Source organism: Tiliqua scincoides, chromosome 4, assembly GCF_035046505.1.
Source record: "Tiliqua scincoides isolate rTilSci1 chromosome 4, rTilSci1.hap2, whole genome shotgun sequence".
Lineage (NCBI taxonomy): Eukaryota > Metazoa > Chordata > Lepidosauria > Squamata > Scincidae > Tiliqua > Tiliqua scincoides.
The window spans coordinates 124,516,163-124,535,049 of NC_089824.1; the positions used below are offsets into that span (position 1 = coordinate 124,516,163).

General features: G+C 42.7%; 1 protein-coding gene and 1 pseudogene across 1 annotated transcript in view; both read right to left on the reverse strand.

Moving 5' to 3' along the window:
- Nucleotides 1-18,887, reverse strand: part of LOC136648438 (complement factor H-related protein 4-like) — a 63,559-nt gene that overhangs the window by 39,929 nt on the left and 4,743 nt on the right. The window contains exons 2-8 of the mRNA XM_066624549.1: nt 17,258-17,428; nt 15,715-15,903; nt 12,835-13,017; nt 10,200-10,406; nt 8,288-8,461; nt 3,815-3,988; nt 2,429-2,623 (exon numbers count right to left, since the gene is read on the reverse strand). Of these exons, the coding sequence (XP_066480646.1) occupies nt 2,429-2,623; nt 3,815-3,988; nt 8,288-8,461; nt 10,200-10,406; nt 12,835-13,017; nt 15,715-15,903; nt 17,258-17,428 (1,293 nt within the window). The remainder of the gene's footprint in view (nt 1-2,428; nt 2,624-3,814; nt 3,989-8,287; nt 8,462-10,199; nt 10,407-12,834; nt 13,018-15,714; nt 15,904-17,257; nt 17,429-18,887) is intronic.
- On the reverse strand, nt 11,261-11,380 carry LOC136650504 (5S ribosomal RNA; annotated as a pseudogene).

Below are 18,887 nucleotides of genomic sequence, written 5' to 3' on the forward strand. Positions count from 1 at the left end.
TAAACAGACACTCCCTGGCAGTCACTAGCTGGCTGCACAGGCTACTGAAGATAGATTGCCTCTTTTTTTCATTAAAAGCCTCTCTGTTGTGTAAACAGACACTCTGCTGCAGGCTATGGGAGACACAATTGCCTCATTAACAGTATCTTTATTGTGCTTTGACCATTGTCATATATGTGGTTCATTGTTAAGCAAATGGTTGTTAAGTGGTACATATTTGTAGCAGTTTGCACCAGCAAATCTTATGACAGATCATTGCAAAATTTGGCTCCAGGGCTTAGGTGGGTATTGGGGTATGATGGCAGAAGTAGGGGAAAGGCTGAGGAAAGTGAAATCTGGGCAGAGAAACAGTTTTGGACAGAGCAAAATGCAGTGCAGTGTGTTAATGCTCTGCATCAGTGTTTCTTGAACTGTGAGACTGGACCTATTACATGGGTTGCAATCCGATTTCAGACAGGTCTCCATTCATTTCTATGTGTATTTTAGTTTTAATATATTAGACTTGATGCTACCATTGTATGTGACTGCATCTGGGGGAATGTTACAGATCTGTGCGTTTAACAGGCTACTATGTATATACTTTTAACAATGATAGTCAGTGGGACTTACTCCCAGGTAAGGAGTGCAATATGGCACTATCCAACACTAATGCTTGAAAGGGTTAGGAGGGTTCATTATTTTAAATAAATTTTTAAACTTGTACTTATTGTAAACTTTTAATTTACTTAGGGCACAATCCTAACCAGGTCTACTGAGAAGTAAATCCTATTGTGTTCAATGAAACTTACTCCAAGGAAAGTGAGGTTAGGACTGTAGCCTTAATTTGATTTCATTTGTCCTATGGGGGTTTTAAAAATTTTCTCTGCTTAATGCACTTTTCTCTGCACTTCCGGCCATGACATTACTTTCAGGTCAATGATATCACTTCAGGTGGATCCCAACAGACTGAGATTCTAAAAAGTGAGTCCCGGTGCTAAAATGTTTGAGAACCACTGTTCTACATGCATCCTACACAGGAAGGAACAATAAAATGTCCAGCATTCCTACACTGTCCAGAGATCTGATTTTCTAATGAGAGCCAATGTGGCCCAGTCCTAAGCAGCACTAATGCAGCTGTGACAAAGGGAACTTTTGTTCCCTTACCTCAGAGCTACACTGCGGCTGCATTGGCACTAGAAAGTTGGATAGGACTGGGCTCTAAGAAATTTTTCTTATATCCCAGACTCCAGAAGATTAAATAGGAATAGCCATGCATAATTCAAATTAGTCTGAGGGTCAGTTTTATATTTTCTGTATTTCCAGAAAATCATATTGCTATCATTAACTGTGGAAAAGGATTCTGTTTTACCATTTTTATTTCAGAGAAGAGAGAGAGAGAGAGAGAGAGAGAGAGAGAGAGAGAGAGAGAGAGAGAGAGAGAGAGAGAGAGAGAGATTTAAGTCACTGGTTCCGCTTTTGAAACAAGGAGTAGATAGGTAGGATGGGAACATCTGGACAGAATTTTAGATGGGGAGAATTTCAGAAGCAACTCTACATTTACCACCAAGTTCATTTAAGCATATCAGCTGACTTCTTATACATGGAAACATTATACGTATTGAGATATGCTATAAATTCTTCCCATTTTGTTTTATTCTAACAATAATGAATAACAGAACTGTGTCACAACATCAACTTCTGCCAAAGACTAATGAGAAATAGACTTTCAGACATCCCTTCTGAATGGGTTGCATCCTTTTACAGCCAGGATGGTGCTATTATTGGAGTATTAGGCCAGAACCTGGCAGCCCTAAATTCAATTCACAACACTTTAACAGATACTTCTAAACAAATTGAAGTTTTTTGTAATGGTAAGCGTAACAGAACAGGCTTAACTTACTCTCTACCAGGCTTACTACATGTTGACTAGGCTGCTGCTTGAGGAAGAAGTGAGAGGATTGAAACCCTGCAGTCATTGGCATGTCTTTCCCTGAAGGGTTTTTGAGCTTCACTGCAGTGGGTTGAGGCTTAGAGTTGAAATCTCATGGTTGAAACACCACAATTGGCTATCACAGCAGGAGATTTTTGTGCATGCTGTCTAGGCTGCTGGGACCAGAAGATGTGTCAGGTGTTGTTTTTTTCCGCTCCTCTTTTTGTGTGCTTGCTCCACTGCTCAGACTAGAAGTTGTGTTGGGGGTTTTCTGGCCTCTCCGTGAACCACAAAATAAAGTCAAAGAGCTGCATGGAGCTCATAAGCCATGGTTTGCCCATCCCTAGAACATGTGGTACCTAAATAAAGACTGCTGTATTACTTATCTTTTGGATTTTTTTTTTTTGCCTTCTTTCCACAAAGCTGAATTAAAACTGCAAAGGGAGATGCATATTTGTATATACATAATAATGTCTATTGCTGATAAAAGAAGAAAAAGGATGAACAACATTTACTTACTAAAGCATTTTGGTTCTGGATCCCATCCAAATTCCCTGCATGTGGAACGATGATAATAGTATTTATTTATCGGCAGAAATCCATCGTTGCATTGGTAGTCAACTGTTTGTCCCACCTTTCTTGGAAAATAGCCAGTATACTGATAGGAATCCGTCAGTCTTCCATTCTTTATAATGGGAACATCACAGGGCTTTTCTTCAGAAAAGGTAAGCGAAACCCAAAAAAGAGAAACAGAAGAGCCAGATATTCTGTTCATCACCTTGTTCTTTAAGTTTGGACTAGAAACAGGTTTGTTAATTTGATATTGCAATCAAACATACTTTTCAATGAAGTAAAAATGCAATCCACTTTTAACATGAACTACACATTGATCCCATTCATCACAGCGACAAGCGTTTCATTTTTAAGCGGCTGTAGTGATTGTTTCCATCTCCAAGACTTTAGATTTGAAAAGGGGGGGTTTGGGCAATGTTCCCTCTAACATTTGAGGAGAGTGGGTGCAGCCTACTGTGCCTCTGCTGGGACAGGTCCAGAGCACCGAGAAAGAAGCTCTGCAAGACTTGTATTCCAGCTACATGGTCACGCAACTTAAAGGGAAGTTTGGTTCCAAAGGTAAAAGGTTCTTCACAATTATTTCCGAGTGTACCTTTTCCCCCCAATGCCTCTGCCTGCTTTGTTGTTCTGAAGACAGCAACTCTTAGTGATTATTATTATTTTTCCTATAACTCTTCAAATGAGGCAGGAAGGGCAGTGGGTCCACTTGTGGGTCACAAGCCAAGCACAGTGGGTCGCAATCTGATTACAAAGATATGCATGAGGGGGAGAAAGAGGGAGGAGAGTGATATTCATGGGGGGGGGGGGTTCGAAGGAGGCACTTTTGATCACTTTTGTGATCATTAGGAGCATGACCCAGTCTGAATTATAGTTGGAACTGGCATCAGAAAGAAAGTTAGTTATCTTCCATATTTTGAAATAATTCATTTTTTCCAAGCCCTATTCTGAACCTGACTCCAGGGTGCACACTCACGCATGATGTGCATGTGTGCATATTGCCCATTACTAGTTAGAAAACTTTCCCAGACCTTGCAGCTTCTTTTCCCCTAATGGCTGGGACTACCCCTTGCCCACTGCTCCCTGAAGTTTTAACAATTGTTCTATAGTATCTGTTTCTGAAACTCTCTTTGAGCTGAGACTGTTGTCCAAGAAAAAGGCCAAAAACTGGAGGAATCTTTAGCCAGTAGAATATAATGCAACCAGTATAAGGAATCAGTATGGAACTACTGGAGTAAAAGTGAGGTGTTTTTTCCTTTAAGAGTAGACTACAATACAATGTGATCGGTAACCCATTTTCAAATCACACTGATTGAATTTACCCATCACACTTACTTATACATTGTGGAGGAGGTGACCAGCCCCTCTCTGTGCACTTGGAAATGTCTCCAGGATGGTCAAGCCGATAACCAGAGTTACACTGGATGCGAACTTCGTCGTCGTTCCTGTACTGATTCTGTCTAGGCGTGAAGCGGCCATTGGCTACTTCTGGAGGTGAGCATACAATTTCTGTGGAGGAATCATCATCATGTGCTTAACATTTATATAGCGCTTGCAAGGGTTTAAAGTGTTGCACATACTTTGCTTTTTTAATCTTCCAAATTGTTCTAACAATCATTGAGTATTGCAGCGGTTCTCAAATCCTCAAATAGTTACAACACTGCACAAGCTAATAGATAAGGAAACCGAATAGATAAGCTATTCAGTGCATCAGTATGAGAATGAGTCTAGAACACAAACTGTATAAAGAATGTATGAAGATGCAAGATATGTTCAGGTTAGAACAGGTGGTAGCTGACTGGTGATCTAGAAACTGCATTTGACCTCCTTAATCTGGCAGAGCTACAAAGCTTCACACTATCACAGCTTCACTCAAAAATGAATGAAAACCTTTTTCAAAGATTACTGAAGTTATGTCACACTATGTTTCTCAAACTATATATTTCAGACATATAGTTTTATGTGAGTTAGAAACATTGAAGTAGTAGGGCTATCACATAATTTTAAAAATTTAGGCAATATGCCATACAGCTTTTAAACAATTTACAGCGCAATCCTAACTTGTGCTGGAACAGGCAGCCAGTTGGCCTGTGCTCTATTGAGCACAAGTCTGGAACTGGCTGTGGCTTGCAAGAATTCCCCTTACCCTGGGTAGCAGCCCCAGTGGGGCTATACGACTCTGCACCACCTAAAGAGGTGGTGCAAATCCAGACAGCCTGAAGCTGCCCCAGACTGCCTGGGAATGGATCTAGGATCCAGCATAAGTGTTGGATCCTGGCCCTACCTCCCACTTCTCTGCCGCCCGTCCACAGGACCGCTGAACTTACCTGGCTGACAGCTTGCTCACATCCTTGCACCAGCCTCCCCAACTCCAAAGGAGGTGCTTTACAGCACATTTGCCACTCTCCCGGATCAGCACAAGGGACTTGCGTAGGCCCAAGGGTTTGTTAGAATTGCGCCCTTAGTTAATTAACCAAATTGCATATAAATAAAACCATCTAGGTTCAAACTAGAGGTAGAGGTATAGGCAGAGACAGCATTTAAAAAACTGCCACCAGAGATGTAAAGCATGGAGGAAGAATGGAAGGAATATAGAAATACCTTGCTTAGTATCGCAGGACAATTATTGTGTGGAAAAAGTAAAAAGTGAGGGGGGATAATAAGAGAGGTGCTAATTGCAATTATGAGATTGGGGGGGATGTGCCTGTGGGACTTACTTCTGAGTAGAGAAGCCTAGGATTGGGTTTTTGGTTGCACTCTTTTTTTCTGAAATACAGGAGCAGGCAATTGGCACTTCTCTCTCCTCCTTTCCCCCACCCACCCCCTCCCACAGGCACATTTCCCCCCATCTCATAATTGCAGTTAGCACCTCTCCTACTATCCTTCCCCTCACCTTCCAAAGGTCCAGAATCACTTGCCTCACATTCTCTCCCTCACACTGCCATTTATCTGCTCCTGTATTTCAGAAAAAAGTGTGACCAAATCCTAGGCATGTCTACTCAGAAGTAAGTCCCATTATAGTCAATAGGGCTTACTCCCAAGAAAGTGGGGCTAGGAGAGGAACTTGAGAGCCCAGCCCAGTTCAGGCATGTCTACTCAGAAGTAAGTTCCATTATAGTCAATGGGGCTTACTCCCAGGTAAATGTGGCTGGGCTATGTTGTAAACAACATAGTGAGTATAAGCCAATGATATATAAGGATATATAACATCTAAATACAATCGGTCAGTGACAAATACCTCTGGCAACCTTTTCACTCACATGTTAGACTCAGACCCTCACTGGGAGGCCAAGTCCACCCCCGGGATCGGCCGGGTGGTGCTGTGGAACTAGGTTTTGGAAACAAATTCCGGTACAAGGGAGTGGAACATGTTGCCTCTGTTATGTGTCAATACCAATGTCTGTTCAAACTAAGAAACCAGGAAAACTCAGATTTAAGAGAGCAGTCACTTGGAGCGATGTTGATGTCATCTTTCTGTCAGCTACAAGGATGTTACTGCCATGGCTTGGAAAAAGTTTAAATGAAAGAGATATCCACGCAATACAGAATGCCACTGCATGGATCTTTAACCAAACACTGAAAACTATTAAATCCCTCCAAGAAGAGATTGTACAAGTCCGCCAGGTATCAGCCCAGAACCGCCTTGCTTTGGACCTGATCCTGGCTTCTAAAGGAGGAGTTTGTACCCTATTTAGTACCCAGTGTTGTGTGTACTCCTCAAACTTCTCAGTGAAAGCCGAGAACAATATTAGTCACCTAAAGAGCCTAATAGTCCAACATGAGGAGTCTATCAAACAAGGGCACACTTGGTGGGATTGGCTCCCTGGATGGGGAGGATGGATTAAAGAAATCCTAGCAGCAGCAGCTGCTGTCACGATGATAGTTATAGGCTGCTGTTGCGGTATTCAGTGCCTACCTGCCTGTTTGTTGCTTTTGCTCAGCTTAAAGGCTAAGTCAACACAAGTTTCTATGCATGTTGCACAAACCTCTAGCTCAAGCAAAGTAAATTCTCACTTATCACAACAATATATAGCCATGCAGCAACTGTAAGGTGAGAGTGTGGTCCCTAAGATCGAATCAACGGGACCCACATTCTCAAAGGGGGGAAACATGCTTGCTTACCTGTCTTAGCCCCCCCCCCCCCAAGAAGCCAAATCTGTAGCAACCATCAATACAGAGTAACAGAGAAAGGGGGGGATAAGGAAAGAAGAAGACAGGGAAAGCATGAACTTACTTAGGGGAAAGCTTAAAAATTAAAAACTAACTGCTCTGCTGAATTGGCAGCTCTGCTAAATGGCAAGGTTGTTTCTTGGCAAACTAACAAAGCATCTAGTTAAGCTAACTATAGACACTGGCAAGAGATAAACTTTAGAAGAACAACACATATTTTGGTTAGATAAAGACAAGGCTATTCCCTTTTTGAAAGTAAGGAGGAGGTGAGAAGATAAGAGGAAGAAACAGAAAATACCAGAGAAACTTCTGCCTTTGAACTCTGTTTGAATTGCAACTAAAACAGATAACAATGAGCAAATGGGCGTCATTTGGCAGAAGAATATCCATCTTAACAAAGACAGTCTACCTGTGTCCACTTATAGTTTTAAAGATTGTTATTCTTTCATGCTTTTTAGGGAAAAGGACAGTGTCATTACCTTAAAACACTGGAAGAATTATTTTAGAAGCTGTTACTTTCACAGAAGTCATAAGAACATAAGAACAGCCTAACTGGATCAGGCCATAGGCCCATCTAGTCCAGCTTCCTGTATCTCACAGCAGCCCACCAAATGACCCAGGGAGCACACTAGATAACAAGAGACCTCATCCTGGTGCCCTCCCTTGCATCTGGCATTCTGACATAACCCATTTCTAAAATCAGGAGGTTGCGCATACACATCATGGCTTGTACCCCGTAATGGATTTTTCCTCCAGAAACTTGTCCAATCCCCTTTTAAAGGTGTCTAGGCTAGACACCAGCACCACATCCTGCGGCAAGGAGTTCCACAGACTGACCACACGCTGAGTAAAGAAATATTTTCTTTTGTCTGTCCTAACTCTCCCAACACTCAATTTTAGTGGATGTCCCCTGGTTCTGGTATTATGTGAGAGTGTAAAGAGCATCTCCCTATCCACTCAGTCCATCCCCTGCATAATTTTGTATGTCTCAATCATGTCCCCCCTCAGGCGTCTCTTTTCTAGGCTGAAGAGGCCCAAACGCTGTAGCCTTTCCTCATAAGGAAGGTGCCCCAGCCCCGTAATCATCTTAGTCGCTCTCTTTTGCACCTTTTCCATTTCCATTATGTCTTTTTTGAGATGCGGCGACCAGAACTGGACACAATACTCCAGGTGTGGCCTTACCATAGATTTGTACAACGGCATTATAATATTAGCCGTTTTGTTCTCAATACCCTTCCTAATGATCCCAAGCATAGAACTGGCCTTCTTCACTGCTGCCGCACATTGGGTCGACACTTTCATCGCCCTGTCCACCACCACCCCAAGATCTGTCTCCTGATCTGTCACAGACAGCTCAGAACCCATCAGCCTATATCTAAAGTTTTGATTTTTTGCCCCAATGTGCATGACTTTACACTTACTGACATTGAAGCGCATCTGCCATTTTGCTGCCCATTCTGCCAGTCTGGAGAGATCCTTCTGGAGCTCCTCACAATCACTTCTGGTCTTCACCACTCGGAAAAGTTTGGTGTCATCTGCAAACTTAGCCACCTTACTGCTTACTGCTAACGATTTCATGACAGAGGCATGTGAATCTGTCCTTCCATAAACATGCTAAGACATTTAAATTTCACTTACCGCCACATTGTGGTGAAGGTGACCATCCACTGCTTGTGCATTCAACCATATTTTGTCCATTCTCTAGCTGAAGCCCATGGTTGCATTCAATTAGAACCAGGTCCGCACCTTGATACATGTTTCTTTGAGGTCTGAAAGTACCATTAGTTACTTGTGGAGGATCACAGGTAATTTCTAGGAAGAACGATGCGGATATGTTACAAGTGGAAAGAGAAAAGAGCTGAAGAAAAAATCTGTCCATTCATTCCCTCTAACATGGAGCATTTCCTTCATCTACACAAGTGCAATATCCATGGTTCTTTAAAAAAAAATCAAAATTCAAAGAACGGAAGAAGTAGACAGAATGCAATCTATTAACTATTTGAATTTTACTTCTATTTATTTATACTATGTGCAGGTGTGCATCACTTAACGACCAGGATAAGTTCTATGTTGTTATGCAAATAGGTAATTAAGCAAACATTCAGCCCAATCTAGTGCCTTTGTTGTATAAACCTGGTGTGTCCAAACATTTTGACAGGAGGGTCACATCATCTCTCTGACACTGCATTGGGGGCCAGGAAAAATTATTAATTTACATTTAAAATTTGAATAAATTTGTATAAATGAATATATTAGAGATGGAACTTATATGAATGAATGAAGGTCTCACGATAGCTCAAGGCCTATAAAAGAGCTACACAAAGTAAGGCCGGCCTTTCCTTTGCTGCCGCTGCTGCTTCACAGACGTGAAACGCCAAGCAGCAGAGGGAGCTCGCACGAGGTCAAACAGTCAGCCCTTACACTGAAAGTAGTCACAATGGGCCAGTGCAGGCTCCAGCAAGATTTTGGAGGGCCAGAGGCTCGTTGGGGACTGGGGGTTCCCCACGGGCCAGATTGGGGGTCCCTGAGGGCCGCAAATGAATAAGTAACCCTGCTAACTGGATAAGAGGCACTTTTTCAAGTGGGTGCTCCTCTTTGATTTAGCAGAGGGAGAGTAACTGGCCCTCTTCACCCCAGCAGTGTCTTTTCTAGTGGCTATCTGCTGGTATTCTTTTGCATCTTTTTAGATTGTGAGCCCTTTTGGGACAGGGAGCCATTAGTTATTTGGTTTTTCTCTATAAACTGCTTTGAGAACTTTCTGTTGAAAAGTGGTATATAAATAATGTTGTTAATAATTCAGAGTTTCTTTGTTGTGTAAGCAGACACTCTGTTGCAGACTATGGGAGACCTGATTGCCTCATTAAGAGCCTCTTCGTTGTGCTTTGACAACTGTCATATATGAGGTCTGTCATTAAGCGGGAGGTTGTTAAGCAGCACATGCCTGTATTTATGTTTTTATTGATTTGTATGATGTTCTAAGAATTTTGTTAGCCACCACCAGCTTTTGAAAACGTGGGATATAATTCTTTTAAATAAGCAGCTCAATCCTACCTAAATCCCTCCTCCTGCTGATGTAGCCGTGTCACTGGAGAATGTGTTTCATCCTGCAAGGATGAGGTCTCCTCCAGGTAAAAGGAATATTTGTTTCCTTGCGTGGGGGTAAACCTTCACTGTTCCACTGAATCTACTCTAATCTGGACCAGCTACTTTGCTGGTGCAAGTCTGAGTAGCCAGGAAATTGGATTGAGGCCAAGAAAGGATAGGATCTTGTAAGCACTACTGCTGCGAATACAACCCCTTTCCTGGCCTTGATCTGCCCCCCTTCCCAACCCAGTCTCTTCCTGCCCCATTCTACCCACCACGATCTCCCTCCCACTCCATTCTGACTTACTAGCACCTGGGGGTTGTTAATGAACTGCTGGCACTAGATCCAGTATCACAGGGCCCCCTAAAGTTTGGGCTGAAAATCAAGATCTTGACACAACAGCACTTTCATTCAAACACCATTTAGAATGGTTTTGGAATCTTATCTTCTTGCGTCTTGAGTTACCTTTGCATTTAGGATACACAATAGGCTCTTCATTGCACTGGATTAGAAGAGCAGACTGGGAAGGATTTGTTTCAAAGACATATCCTGGTTTACAGCTGAGTTCAAGAGAATCACCATGCGGCAAGTACGTCGTTTGAAAACCATTGTCATAAGAACTTCCTTTCATCACTATCTGCTGGCTTTCAGCCAATGCGATTACACAGGGCTCTTTGATTAGAAAAGAAAAATAATTCTGTTAATCAAGATGGTAATTTTGGTTGGCCTCCTTCAGTCTCGAAAGACTCTGGTATAAGCCTACAGCACCCGTTATTCCCAGGCGGTCTCCCATCCAAGTACCTACCAGGCCTGACCTTGCTTAGCTTCCGAGATCAGACAAGATCAGGCATGTGCAGGGTAACAGTTGATGGTAATTAGCTTTGTAAATATTCATTGCATTGAGTTGAAAGTGGAAGCTAATTACAAGTTTGCATGATGGTTATAGATGGTAGGGTAAGGCAGTGGTTCTCAAAGAGTTGGGTCAGAACCCCCCAATGGGTCATGACCCAATTTTTGATAGGTCACAAAACTGACAAATTGATACCTAGCAAAGAAAATGTATTGAGCCCTATGGAAACCAAAATGCACAGCATGTGCACGTTTACTCATGAGAAGGCGACAGTGCCTTGGTTCACTTTGAAGGGCAGGCCGAGGAGAAATCAACACAACACGAATGGTCCTGATCTGATGAATGCAGACCCCAGCAAACTCTTGAGAAGGATGCCCCCCCCCAAGCAATACAAGAAAATGTATTAAGCCCTATGGAAAGTGAAATTGAACCACAAGTGCCTGTTTACTTATGAGTAGGCAACAGTGCCTTGGCTCTAATTGAAGGTCAGGCAAAGGGAAAGTAAGACCACCAAAATGGTCCCAATTCAGCAAACATGTAGCTCAACAAATGCTCCAGAAGGCCCCCCCCCCCACTATAGTAAAAAGGATAAGAACGGAGGCATTAGGGGCTGGTAAAATGACACTTTTAAAACACCACTGGTTGGTAACCTTCAGTCTCGAAAGACTATGGTATAAGCCTACAGCACCTGGTATTCCCAGGCGGTCTCCCATCCAAGTACTAACCAGGCCTGACCCTGCTTAGCTTCCAAGATCAGACGAGATCGGGCATGTGCAAGGTAACAGTTGCTGTACTTTTAAAAAAAGTTTTGTAAATCTAAGGAGGTCTTGATAGAATACCATTTTAAAAAGTTGGTCCCAGTGCTAAAATGTGCAAAAAATACTGGGCTAAGGTGTTGCTCAAGTAAGACGGGGTTTTAAAGCCAGTGTCTTTTGAACCAAGAAAACTCCTTGGCTTACCAAACTATACTCTCTGGATATCCATAGAGCTGCGGTTCCCAAACTTCCAAACTTTGGAGCTTCAGCAAGTCTTTGTGGAGGAGTGGGCAATGCAGTGATGCGATCCCCAGGATGTGGGTCACGATTGTTAGTTTTACATTCACCTCAGCTTGGGGAGCCCTGCAGAGGCTTCCGCTGGGTTCCCTGCATCCCCACTAGGCTGCTGCTGCCTCCAGTAAGTAAAAGAAAACCCCTTGTACCCTTGGCAGCCCTGGGGATCACTACATTCCCCCTCCCCGCCCCTTAAAGGGCAAAACAGAGGCTCTCAGGTTACGACGCCCCTGTTTGAGAACCTCTACCATAGAAGAAACAGTGATCATCACAACAAAGAGCCCAATCCTGGGCTCAACACACTGGCTTACCGCCGGCGTACACTGTCACAAATGTGCTGTAAGACATGTTTGCGAGGCCTAATGCCAGCCGAGTGCCTGTGCTAGCCCAGCGCTGGGCAGGTGCCCGGCCTCCGCCACTCAGCAGTTGCATGGACCACAAAACCACAGAAAGGAAAATGGAGGAGGGGGCAGGCGGGAAGGAGACGTTCCAGGGAGAGGGGAGAGGGCAGGGAGGAGGCGTGCTGGGGGGAGGAAGCAGGAAGGGAGGGAGGCGGGTCCAGCAGAGCTTTCCTGCACCAGATCCAGAGTGTCCATGTGGGGCTTGGCGCCTGACATGAATGCTCTTACTTCACCGCCGACCTTTTGGTTGGTAGTGAATCTAGTAGGCCCATGGCACGGCTACTTCCCTTATCCAAGAGAAGGGGACAAAAGTAAATTGTGTAAATTGTAAATTGTGTAAATTGTAAATTCTGAAAATTGCAGATTGACAGAAGTGCCACAGGAGCTCAGGATGGGGCTGCCCAATTACTAACAGAAGTGAACAGAACAGGGAGAGCCAGTAATAATACTTTCATACATATAGCATGGTTTAACTATTGTCCCAGCAATGCCTACAAATGGGAATTGTTGGTATCCCTAGCTCTGACTGAAGCTGAGAAGCTCAACTGACTTCTTTAAGGTAGAGCAGACATAATGCAGCATATAAACTGGGGCCTTCTCCCTACTTCTCGTGTGCTGCCAAGAAAGATCAATGCGAACCTTCTCGGTTTACCCAAATGTAAAAGAAAATAGCTACCTGCAAAGCTATTATGAAATTATTCTCCATGCAAACCAAATGAGAAGGAAAACAAAACAAAGCAACATATAGTTTTTTCTTGACATATTTTTAAATCACTCTCACAAATAGTTTGTGTTCTGACCTAGACAAGCAGGCACTTTGGTCCAATTTCCATTGTTGCAAAATGATCTGTTTGGTCCTTCCATGGCATAATACAGCTGGCATTTGAATTCCACCCAAGAGCCAGATGGGTACTGCTTCTGGACTAAAGTAATGATGTCCCCATTCTCTATTGGGGGTGGACGGCTGCAATTCTTTCCTCTTTCTGGTAAGAAATAAAGCAAGAACAATGGTGACTTTGGCCATATAAAGCAGATTTCAGGTATTGAGCAACACTGATGTTCCTGGCTCTTCGGTTGTCCAGAAATCAGGAACAAAAATGCCTCCACTACCACCCCTGACCTGGAAGTAATTGTAGTGACCTGGTCATGTCACCACAATTACTTCCAGTACACTTGTAGTGGTTGCACACTGCTCCAAGCTGCACCGCTTGCTTTTTTCACTTATTTTTTTTCAAAGCAGAAAAAGTTATTTTGCTTTGGAAAAAAAAGCTGGAGGCTGCCACTGGCAAGGAGTGGCAGGGGGCAGTAGATAGCAATGGAACCTCCTAGCCGTGCCACCTGGGAGCACTTGCACCTGCTGTCCCTCAGTGTTGCACAAAACCATTTCTCATCCAACCTTGCAGAACTAGAGAAGAAGTTGAAATATGGTACAGTAGCCTGAGTCAGAAAGGGCATCGTGTCTTTTGTCTAAGGATGAGGTTTCAGGGAGGAGGTTTGCATCCTATAAGGACACATGTGAAAGGGAGAGGCTGTGGTCCCAAGACTTGCACACTCTCATTTAAAGTGGGAAATTGGGCTATATAATGGGAGGGAATTTGAAAGGCACAGCCATTCCTGGAAGGGAGCCATCCCACAATCCCACTCGTTGATTCTTTTGTCAGGCGACAACTTGGTATAATTTGGGCATCTTGTTTGGAGACTGGGAAGGAATTTTTGTCCAGCCATCACAATGGCTTGGCTGGCTAGTTGGATTGTTGTTATTGTTATATACATCACAGCGTAATCCTGTGGTGTCTATATTTATAGCTGGATGCAAATTTGCCATGCACATATATATGTTTGATCACAATTTTGCAGCTTCTGACAGAGTGAAAGGGGTATTGGTGTGTTGTTTCTTATTTACCTCTGGAAGTGAACACAGATAGTCTGATCCTTACATCAGTTAAACAAGGTTATTTTGGAAACTTTTGGAGCTTTATGTAATTGATCAATTAATTTAATTTGTCTTTGATTACATCTCACTGGTTATGATAAACCAGCCACCCGTCTCTCAATTACTGCACAAACCATGAACATATAACTGCAGAGTTCAGTTTATGTTTTACTGTTCCAACCCAATTACCTTAAATGACTTGCCATCTCGTCCTCAGTTTCCAACAACATACATCTGGGAAATGATACAATACCACCGTTTATCAACACAGTATAATAACTGCAGGCCCAAACTGAAGGACTACGGAACACTGGAAAGCCTTCACATATATTCTACATCAGTATTTCTCAAACTGTGGGTCGAGACCCACTAGGTGGGTTGCAAACCAATTTCAGGTGGGTCCCCATTCATTTCCATATTTTATTTTTAATGTATTAGACTTGATGTTACCATGGTATGTGACTGCATTTGGGGAAATGTTGCAGACCTGTACTTTTAACAAGCTGCTCTGTATATTCTTTTAACAATGACAGTAAATGGGACTTACTCCTGGGTAAGTGTGGGTAGGATTGCAGCCTAGGATTGTTAAACATTTTCCTGCTTGATGATGTCACTTCCGGTCATGACATCACTTCCAGTGGGTCCTGACAGATTCTCATTCTAAAAAGTGGGTCCTGGTGCTAAATGTGTGAGAACCACTGCTCTACATTAACAAAGGTGATGCTCGCTCTACACCTGAGAATATTTAAAATGGGGAAACAGCCACTTCTGGTGCAGCTGCAGCAACCTGGGAGCTAAGAAATAGAGCTACTTGCATCGGGGATGTGAATTTCTAAAAATATGAAGTTTTGTCACAAACTGAGTCCCTAATTTTGTCAAAAGTGGGTATTACCCAGCACTGGAAGAGAAGATAGCATGGACTGGAGTGATAAAGTGAACCCATCCCACATTAATGGGGTGGACCCGCTTCCAGTCCCAGTTCAATGTGCTAGTTCCAACCTTTAAGGCCCTCCATGACCTGGATCCAGGCTACCTGAAAGACCATCACCTTCCTGTATGACTCTCTCAGGTCAGCTGAAGGGGCTCTTCTACTAGTGCCACTTCTATCCCATGTGAGAGGGGTGGCAGCTCTGGGGTAAGCCTTCTCTCTGGCAGTGCCACAGCTGTGGAATGCCATCTCAAGGGAACTGAGAACTGCTCCCTCGCTCATGAGTTTTTGGCAAGGACTGAAAACATACCTGTTTCATCTGGCATTTGGTTGCTGAGTGGATACTTGCCCTCTGCACCTCTGTCATACCTTTGTGACTTGACACCTTCCCTTGACTTATCTCCTTCCCACTGGCTCAATGAGTTCTCTTTTCCTCTCTCCCTTAAACTTTGCTCTGTTTTTGATATTTCTTCTTCATCTTGTAATGTTAAAATTAAAGTTTTACTGCATTGTTTGATGTTTTTTAGTTGTGATACTTTGTACTTGTTTCTAATGCTTTGTAAGACACCTTGGGCACTTGCTACAGCATGGATAAAGGAGGGTATAAATTTCTTAAAATAAATAAAAATAAAATAAATGAATGTCATACAAGTAGGGAGATTATGGAAGGATATAAGGAATTCAGTGTGGTGAGGATCCAATCCCAGTTGAATTAGAGACTTCATGACCCAATGATAAGATCATCTTGGAAATGCAACTAGAAGGCTCCTTGACTATTTGGTCCAGGACAAAAGAGAACATCAGCTATACAACAGTTACCAGAGATACAGGCTGGCAAATCCATGTGCCCATCAACACACTTCCTGACTGAAGGAGTTGTGATCACATATCCTTCTCTGCACATGAATTCTAGTGTGTGATTACTCTGAATCAGTTGTGAACGTCTTCGGCCACCAGAGATCAGCAGGTTTTTGGCATCCAGCTGTTGTCTTGTGATGCTGCAGGGTGCTAAAGGGGGGAAAAAAACCAGTCAGGGATTTTAACTAGAGCTGATTTCTCCATCTTTTGTATCCAATTGGGTTTGATGATAACAGTTCATTGTTTGTGCCCTTAGGAATACCTCACATCTCTGTGCATTAGAAATAAAAATCTCTGCTCCTTTACTGTCACTCAGCATCTGTCACTCTGAAAACTGCATACAGTATATTATACTGCCTTCACATTGTGCTTCTCCCAAGTGTGGTTAAGCATTTGCCAACTAGAACCAAGATCTGGTTTGCGTATTAACTTTTTTGAGATTGTGCTGAAGAGAGAACCATTTGTTCCTCTACTTGTTTGGGGAAAAAAATAACATGCAATATGTTAATACACACACTTCACCTCTAATTACAATCACACCCTAAAAGGTACTGTGGAGTACAGAGATCCCACTATAAGTTTTGCATTGACTATCATTTCACATTCAGATGTGTATATCTTTTTTCAGCTATTGCAAAGAGTTTATTTTACTACTTAGTATTTTACCATGTATTGTACCCTTTCAGTCTAGAAAATAGCTGTCTTACGTTGCACTGAGATATGCCCAGACAGAGAAGATTCTTGAAAAAGGTAAGGATCTCTGTTGCAGTCAGTGATTAGCGTGGAGCTGCACCATGGAAGCCCCATTGCACTCAGGAAAAGACCCTGGATGGGGCTGAAACATAAGATTTCCCTGGCCAGCACATGTGTTCTATAGAACTGTTCTAATAGATAAAGAGCTGAAGTGTGACAGGGTGTGATTCAACCAAAATTCAAAACCATTCAGATCCCATGGACTGGAAGGGCAGAATTCAATATGGGCAGCTGTCTCTTTCACTGCAATCAAGGGTAAAATGTGACTTATGCCAAATATCTTGTCATTCAAACAATAACCTTGGCCATCATTCTTCATGGTTTACAGACAACCAACAGTAGCATAGAGACAAACAGGCACACCTTCCTTCTATATAGGAGGCATAATGTGACCTCCAAAACAGTCCAGTTCACCTCCAGGATGGCAATCTGGTTCCTTGTGAATTTTTTGCATTGAAGAACTGTAGTGCAAACTTGGCTATGTTCTGAATATTTTGTAGTCCAAAATATGCTCATTCTTCAGTTTCATTGTATATTTCTCCAGTGGCCTCATATCTAGGATGCCTTAAACGCGGGCCTGATTATCCAGTTCCGTTGAGGAAAAGGCACAACGAACATATCCATTTAATCTTTCATATCTACATACAAGGACAAAGCAACACTGCAAGCAAAGAAATTATTGGAGGACATGTTTGACATTCTAGGTTCTCATTTTAAGCTCATAGTAAGCAAACAGAAAGTGCCCTCTTACCCAAACACTTTGGTGGAGGTGTCCACCTTTGTCCATCACAGCTTATCCATTCAGATCCTTCCAGGGCATATAGAGGAGAGCATCTGTATTGTATTCTGTCATGTTCCCGATAGCTGACTTTTTCTTCACTTACAATTTCCCCAAAATCAATGTCAGGGGGTTCTTCACACCCTGTAATGATATTTAGAATCATAATCAACTTTTTGATTTTCATGTTTGAGGTATCATAATAAGTAACTAAAGATGAAGCTTTCAGTAGCACTCAAATCAAATATTATTTTCAGGATTATATTTTTTATTTCCTAAAGTCTTATATTTTCCTAACATTTCATTACAGGTTTTGGATTCTAATTTATTTTCCATTTTGTACATTAACACAATTTTTCTTGCCAATTGCACATTTCAAAGACCATTTGCTCTTCCTTTCAACAATATAATAAAATTGCATAGATGGAGACCACCTTGATATGGTTATTGCCAACATTCACTCCTTCACAACTCCTGTGCAGTCCAACCCAACTCCATTTGGCTTGCCATTTCTAGGAGCTAGGCAGGACTTTGTTGTGGAAGGAGTGATGCTGAATCCTTAGGAGAAGTCATGCCAATCAAGGGCCATTAAGGGGAGAGAAGGCTGTAGCACTGTGGGGCATCCATTCCTCCAAGGTCTTGCAAATTTGTGTGCCCCATCCTGATAGCATTTTGTGGCACAAAAAAAGTCTTGCTGCATACTAAGTTAAGGTTTCAAGTTGTCCTATGACCAGGTCCCCTGTACAGTCTTTTCAGATTGCTTTGCCAAGTAGCCTCTCCCATCTACAGCCTGAGTTTGGGAGCAGCACACACCCTACCATGCCTTTTTTTCCTTTCAGGAGCTTCTCTGATTGGGGTGCAATCAGACTGCTGCGTGCTCCAGCCCAATCCTACCTAAATTCTCCGGTGCCAATGCAGCAGCACCAGCATGGGCTATTCTGCATCCTGCAGGGGAATGTAGCAGGTGGGAAGTCCCCTTGGGGTAAAGGAACATTTGCTGTCACTGTGTGTCAACTTGGAACTGTGCCAGCCCTGGGACCTGGAACTGTTCAGCCCTGCCCTTGCTGCTTAGACTGGATTTCATACTAAAAACCTTCCCAACATAATAGGATTGGGAACGTCTCCTTCAGTTCTCTCTTCCCCCCCTCCAGCCTCCTAAAAGCCTCCATTCTCATGTGCCTATTTCAAATCTTCCTGCTAAATTGCCACCTTCTACTGACTGACTGGGGAGAAAACAAATCAGTCACCTTCTCCAGCTAACTTCTGCTTGGAAAACACAGCTCTTTATAAGTATTTCTTCTACTTACAGCCATTTAAAACTCTGTAATTGATCTCCTAAGCAAAGTAACTGAAAATAAATTTGTCCTTTTTTGTTTGCCTATATTCTTTAAAAAAAACTATCTTCTTGAGAAAAGCTCAGTCTCATGGTTACTAGTAGCCTAATTCTGAAGCACTCTGAGGTTGTTTGCACCACTCACCCATGTCAACATTCCCAAAACTATCAGTAACTGTTAAATATGACCTCGTGCTGTCGAAGTATTGCTAATCTTGCGCCCCTTCTTTTCTTCCTCCATTTTGTGGCAACACATATCCCTTTCTCCTT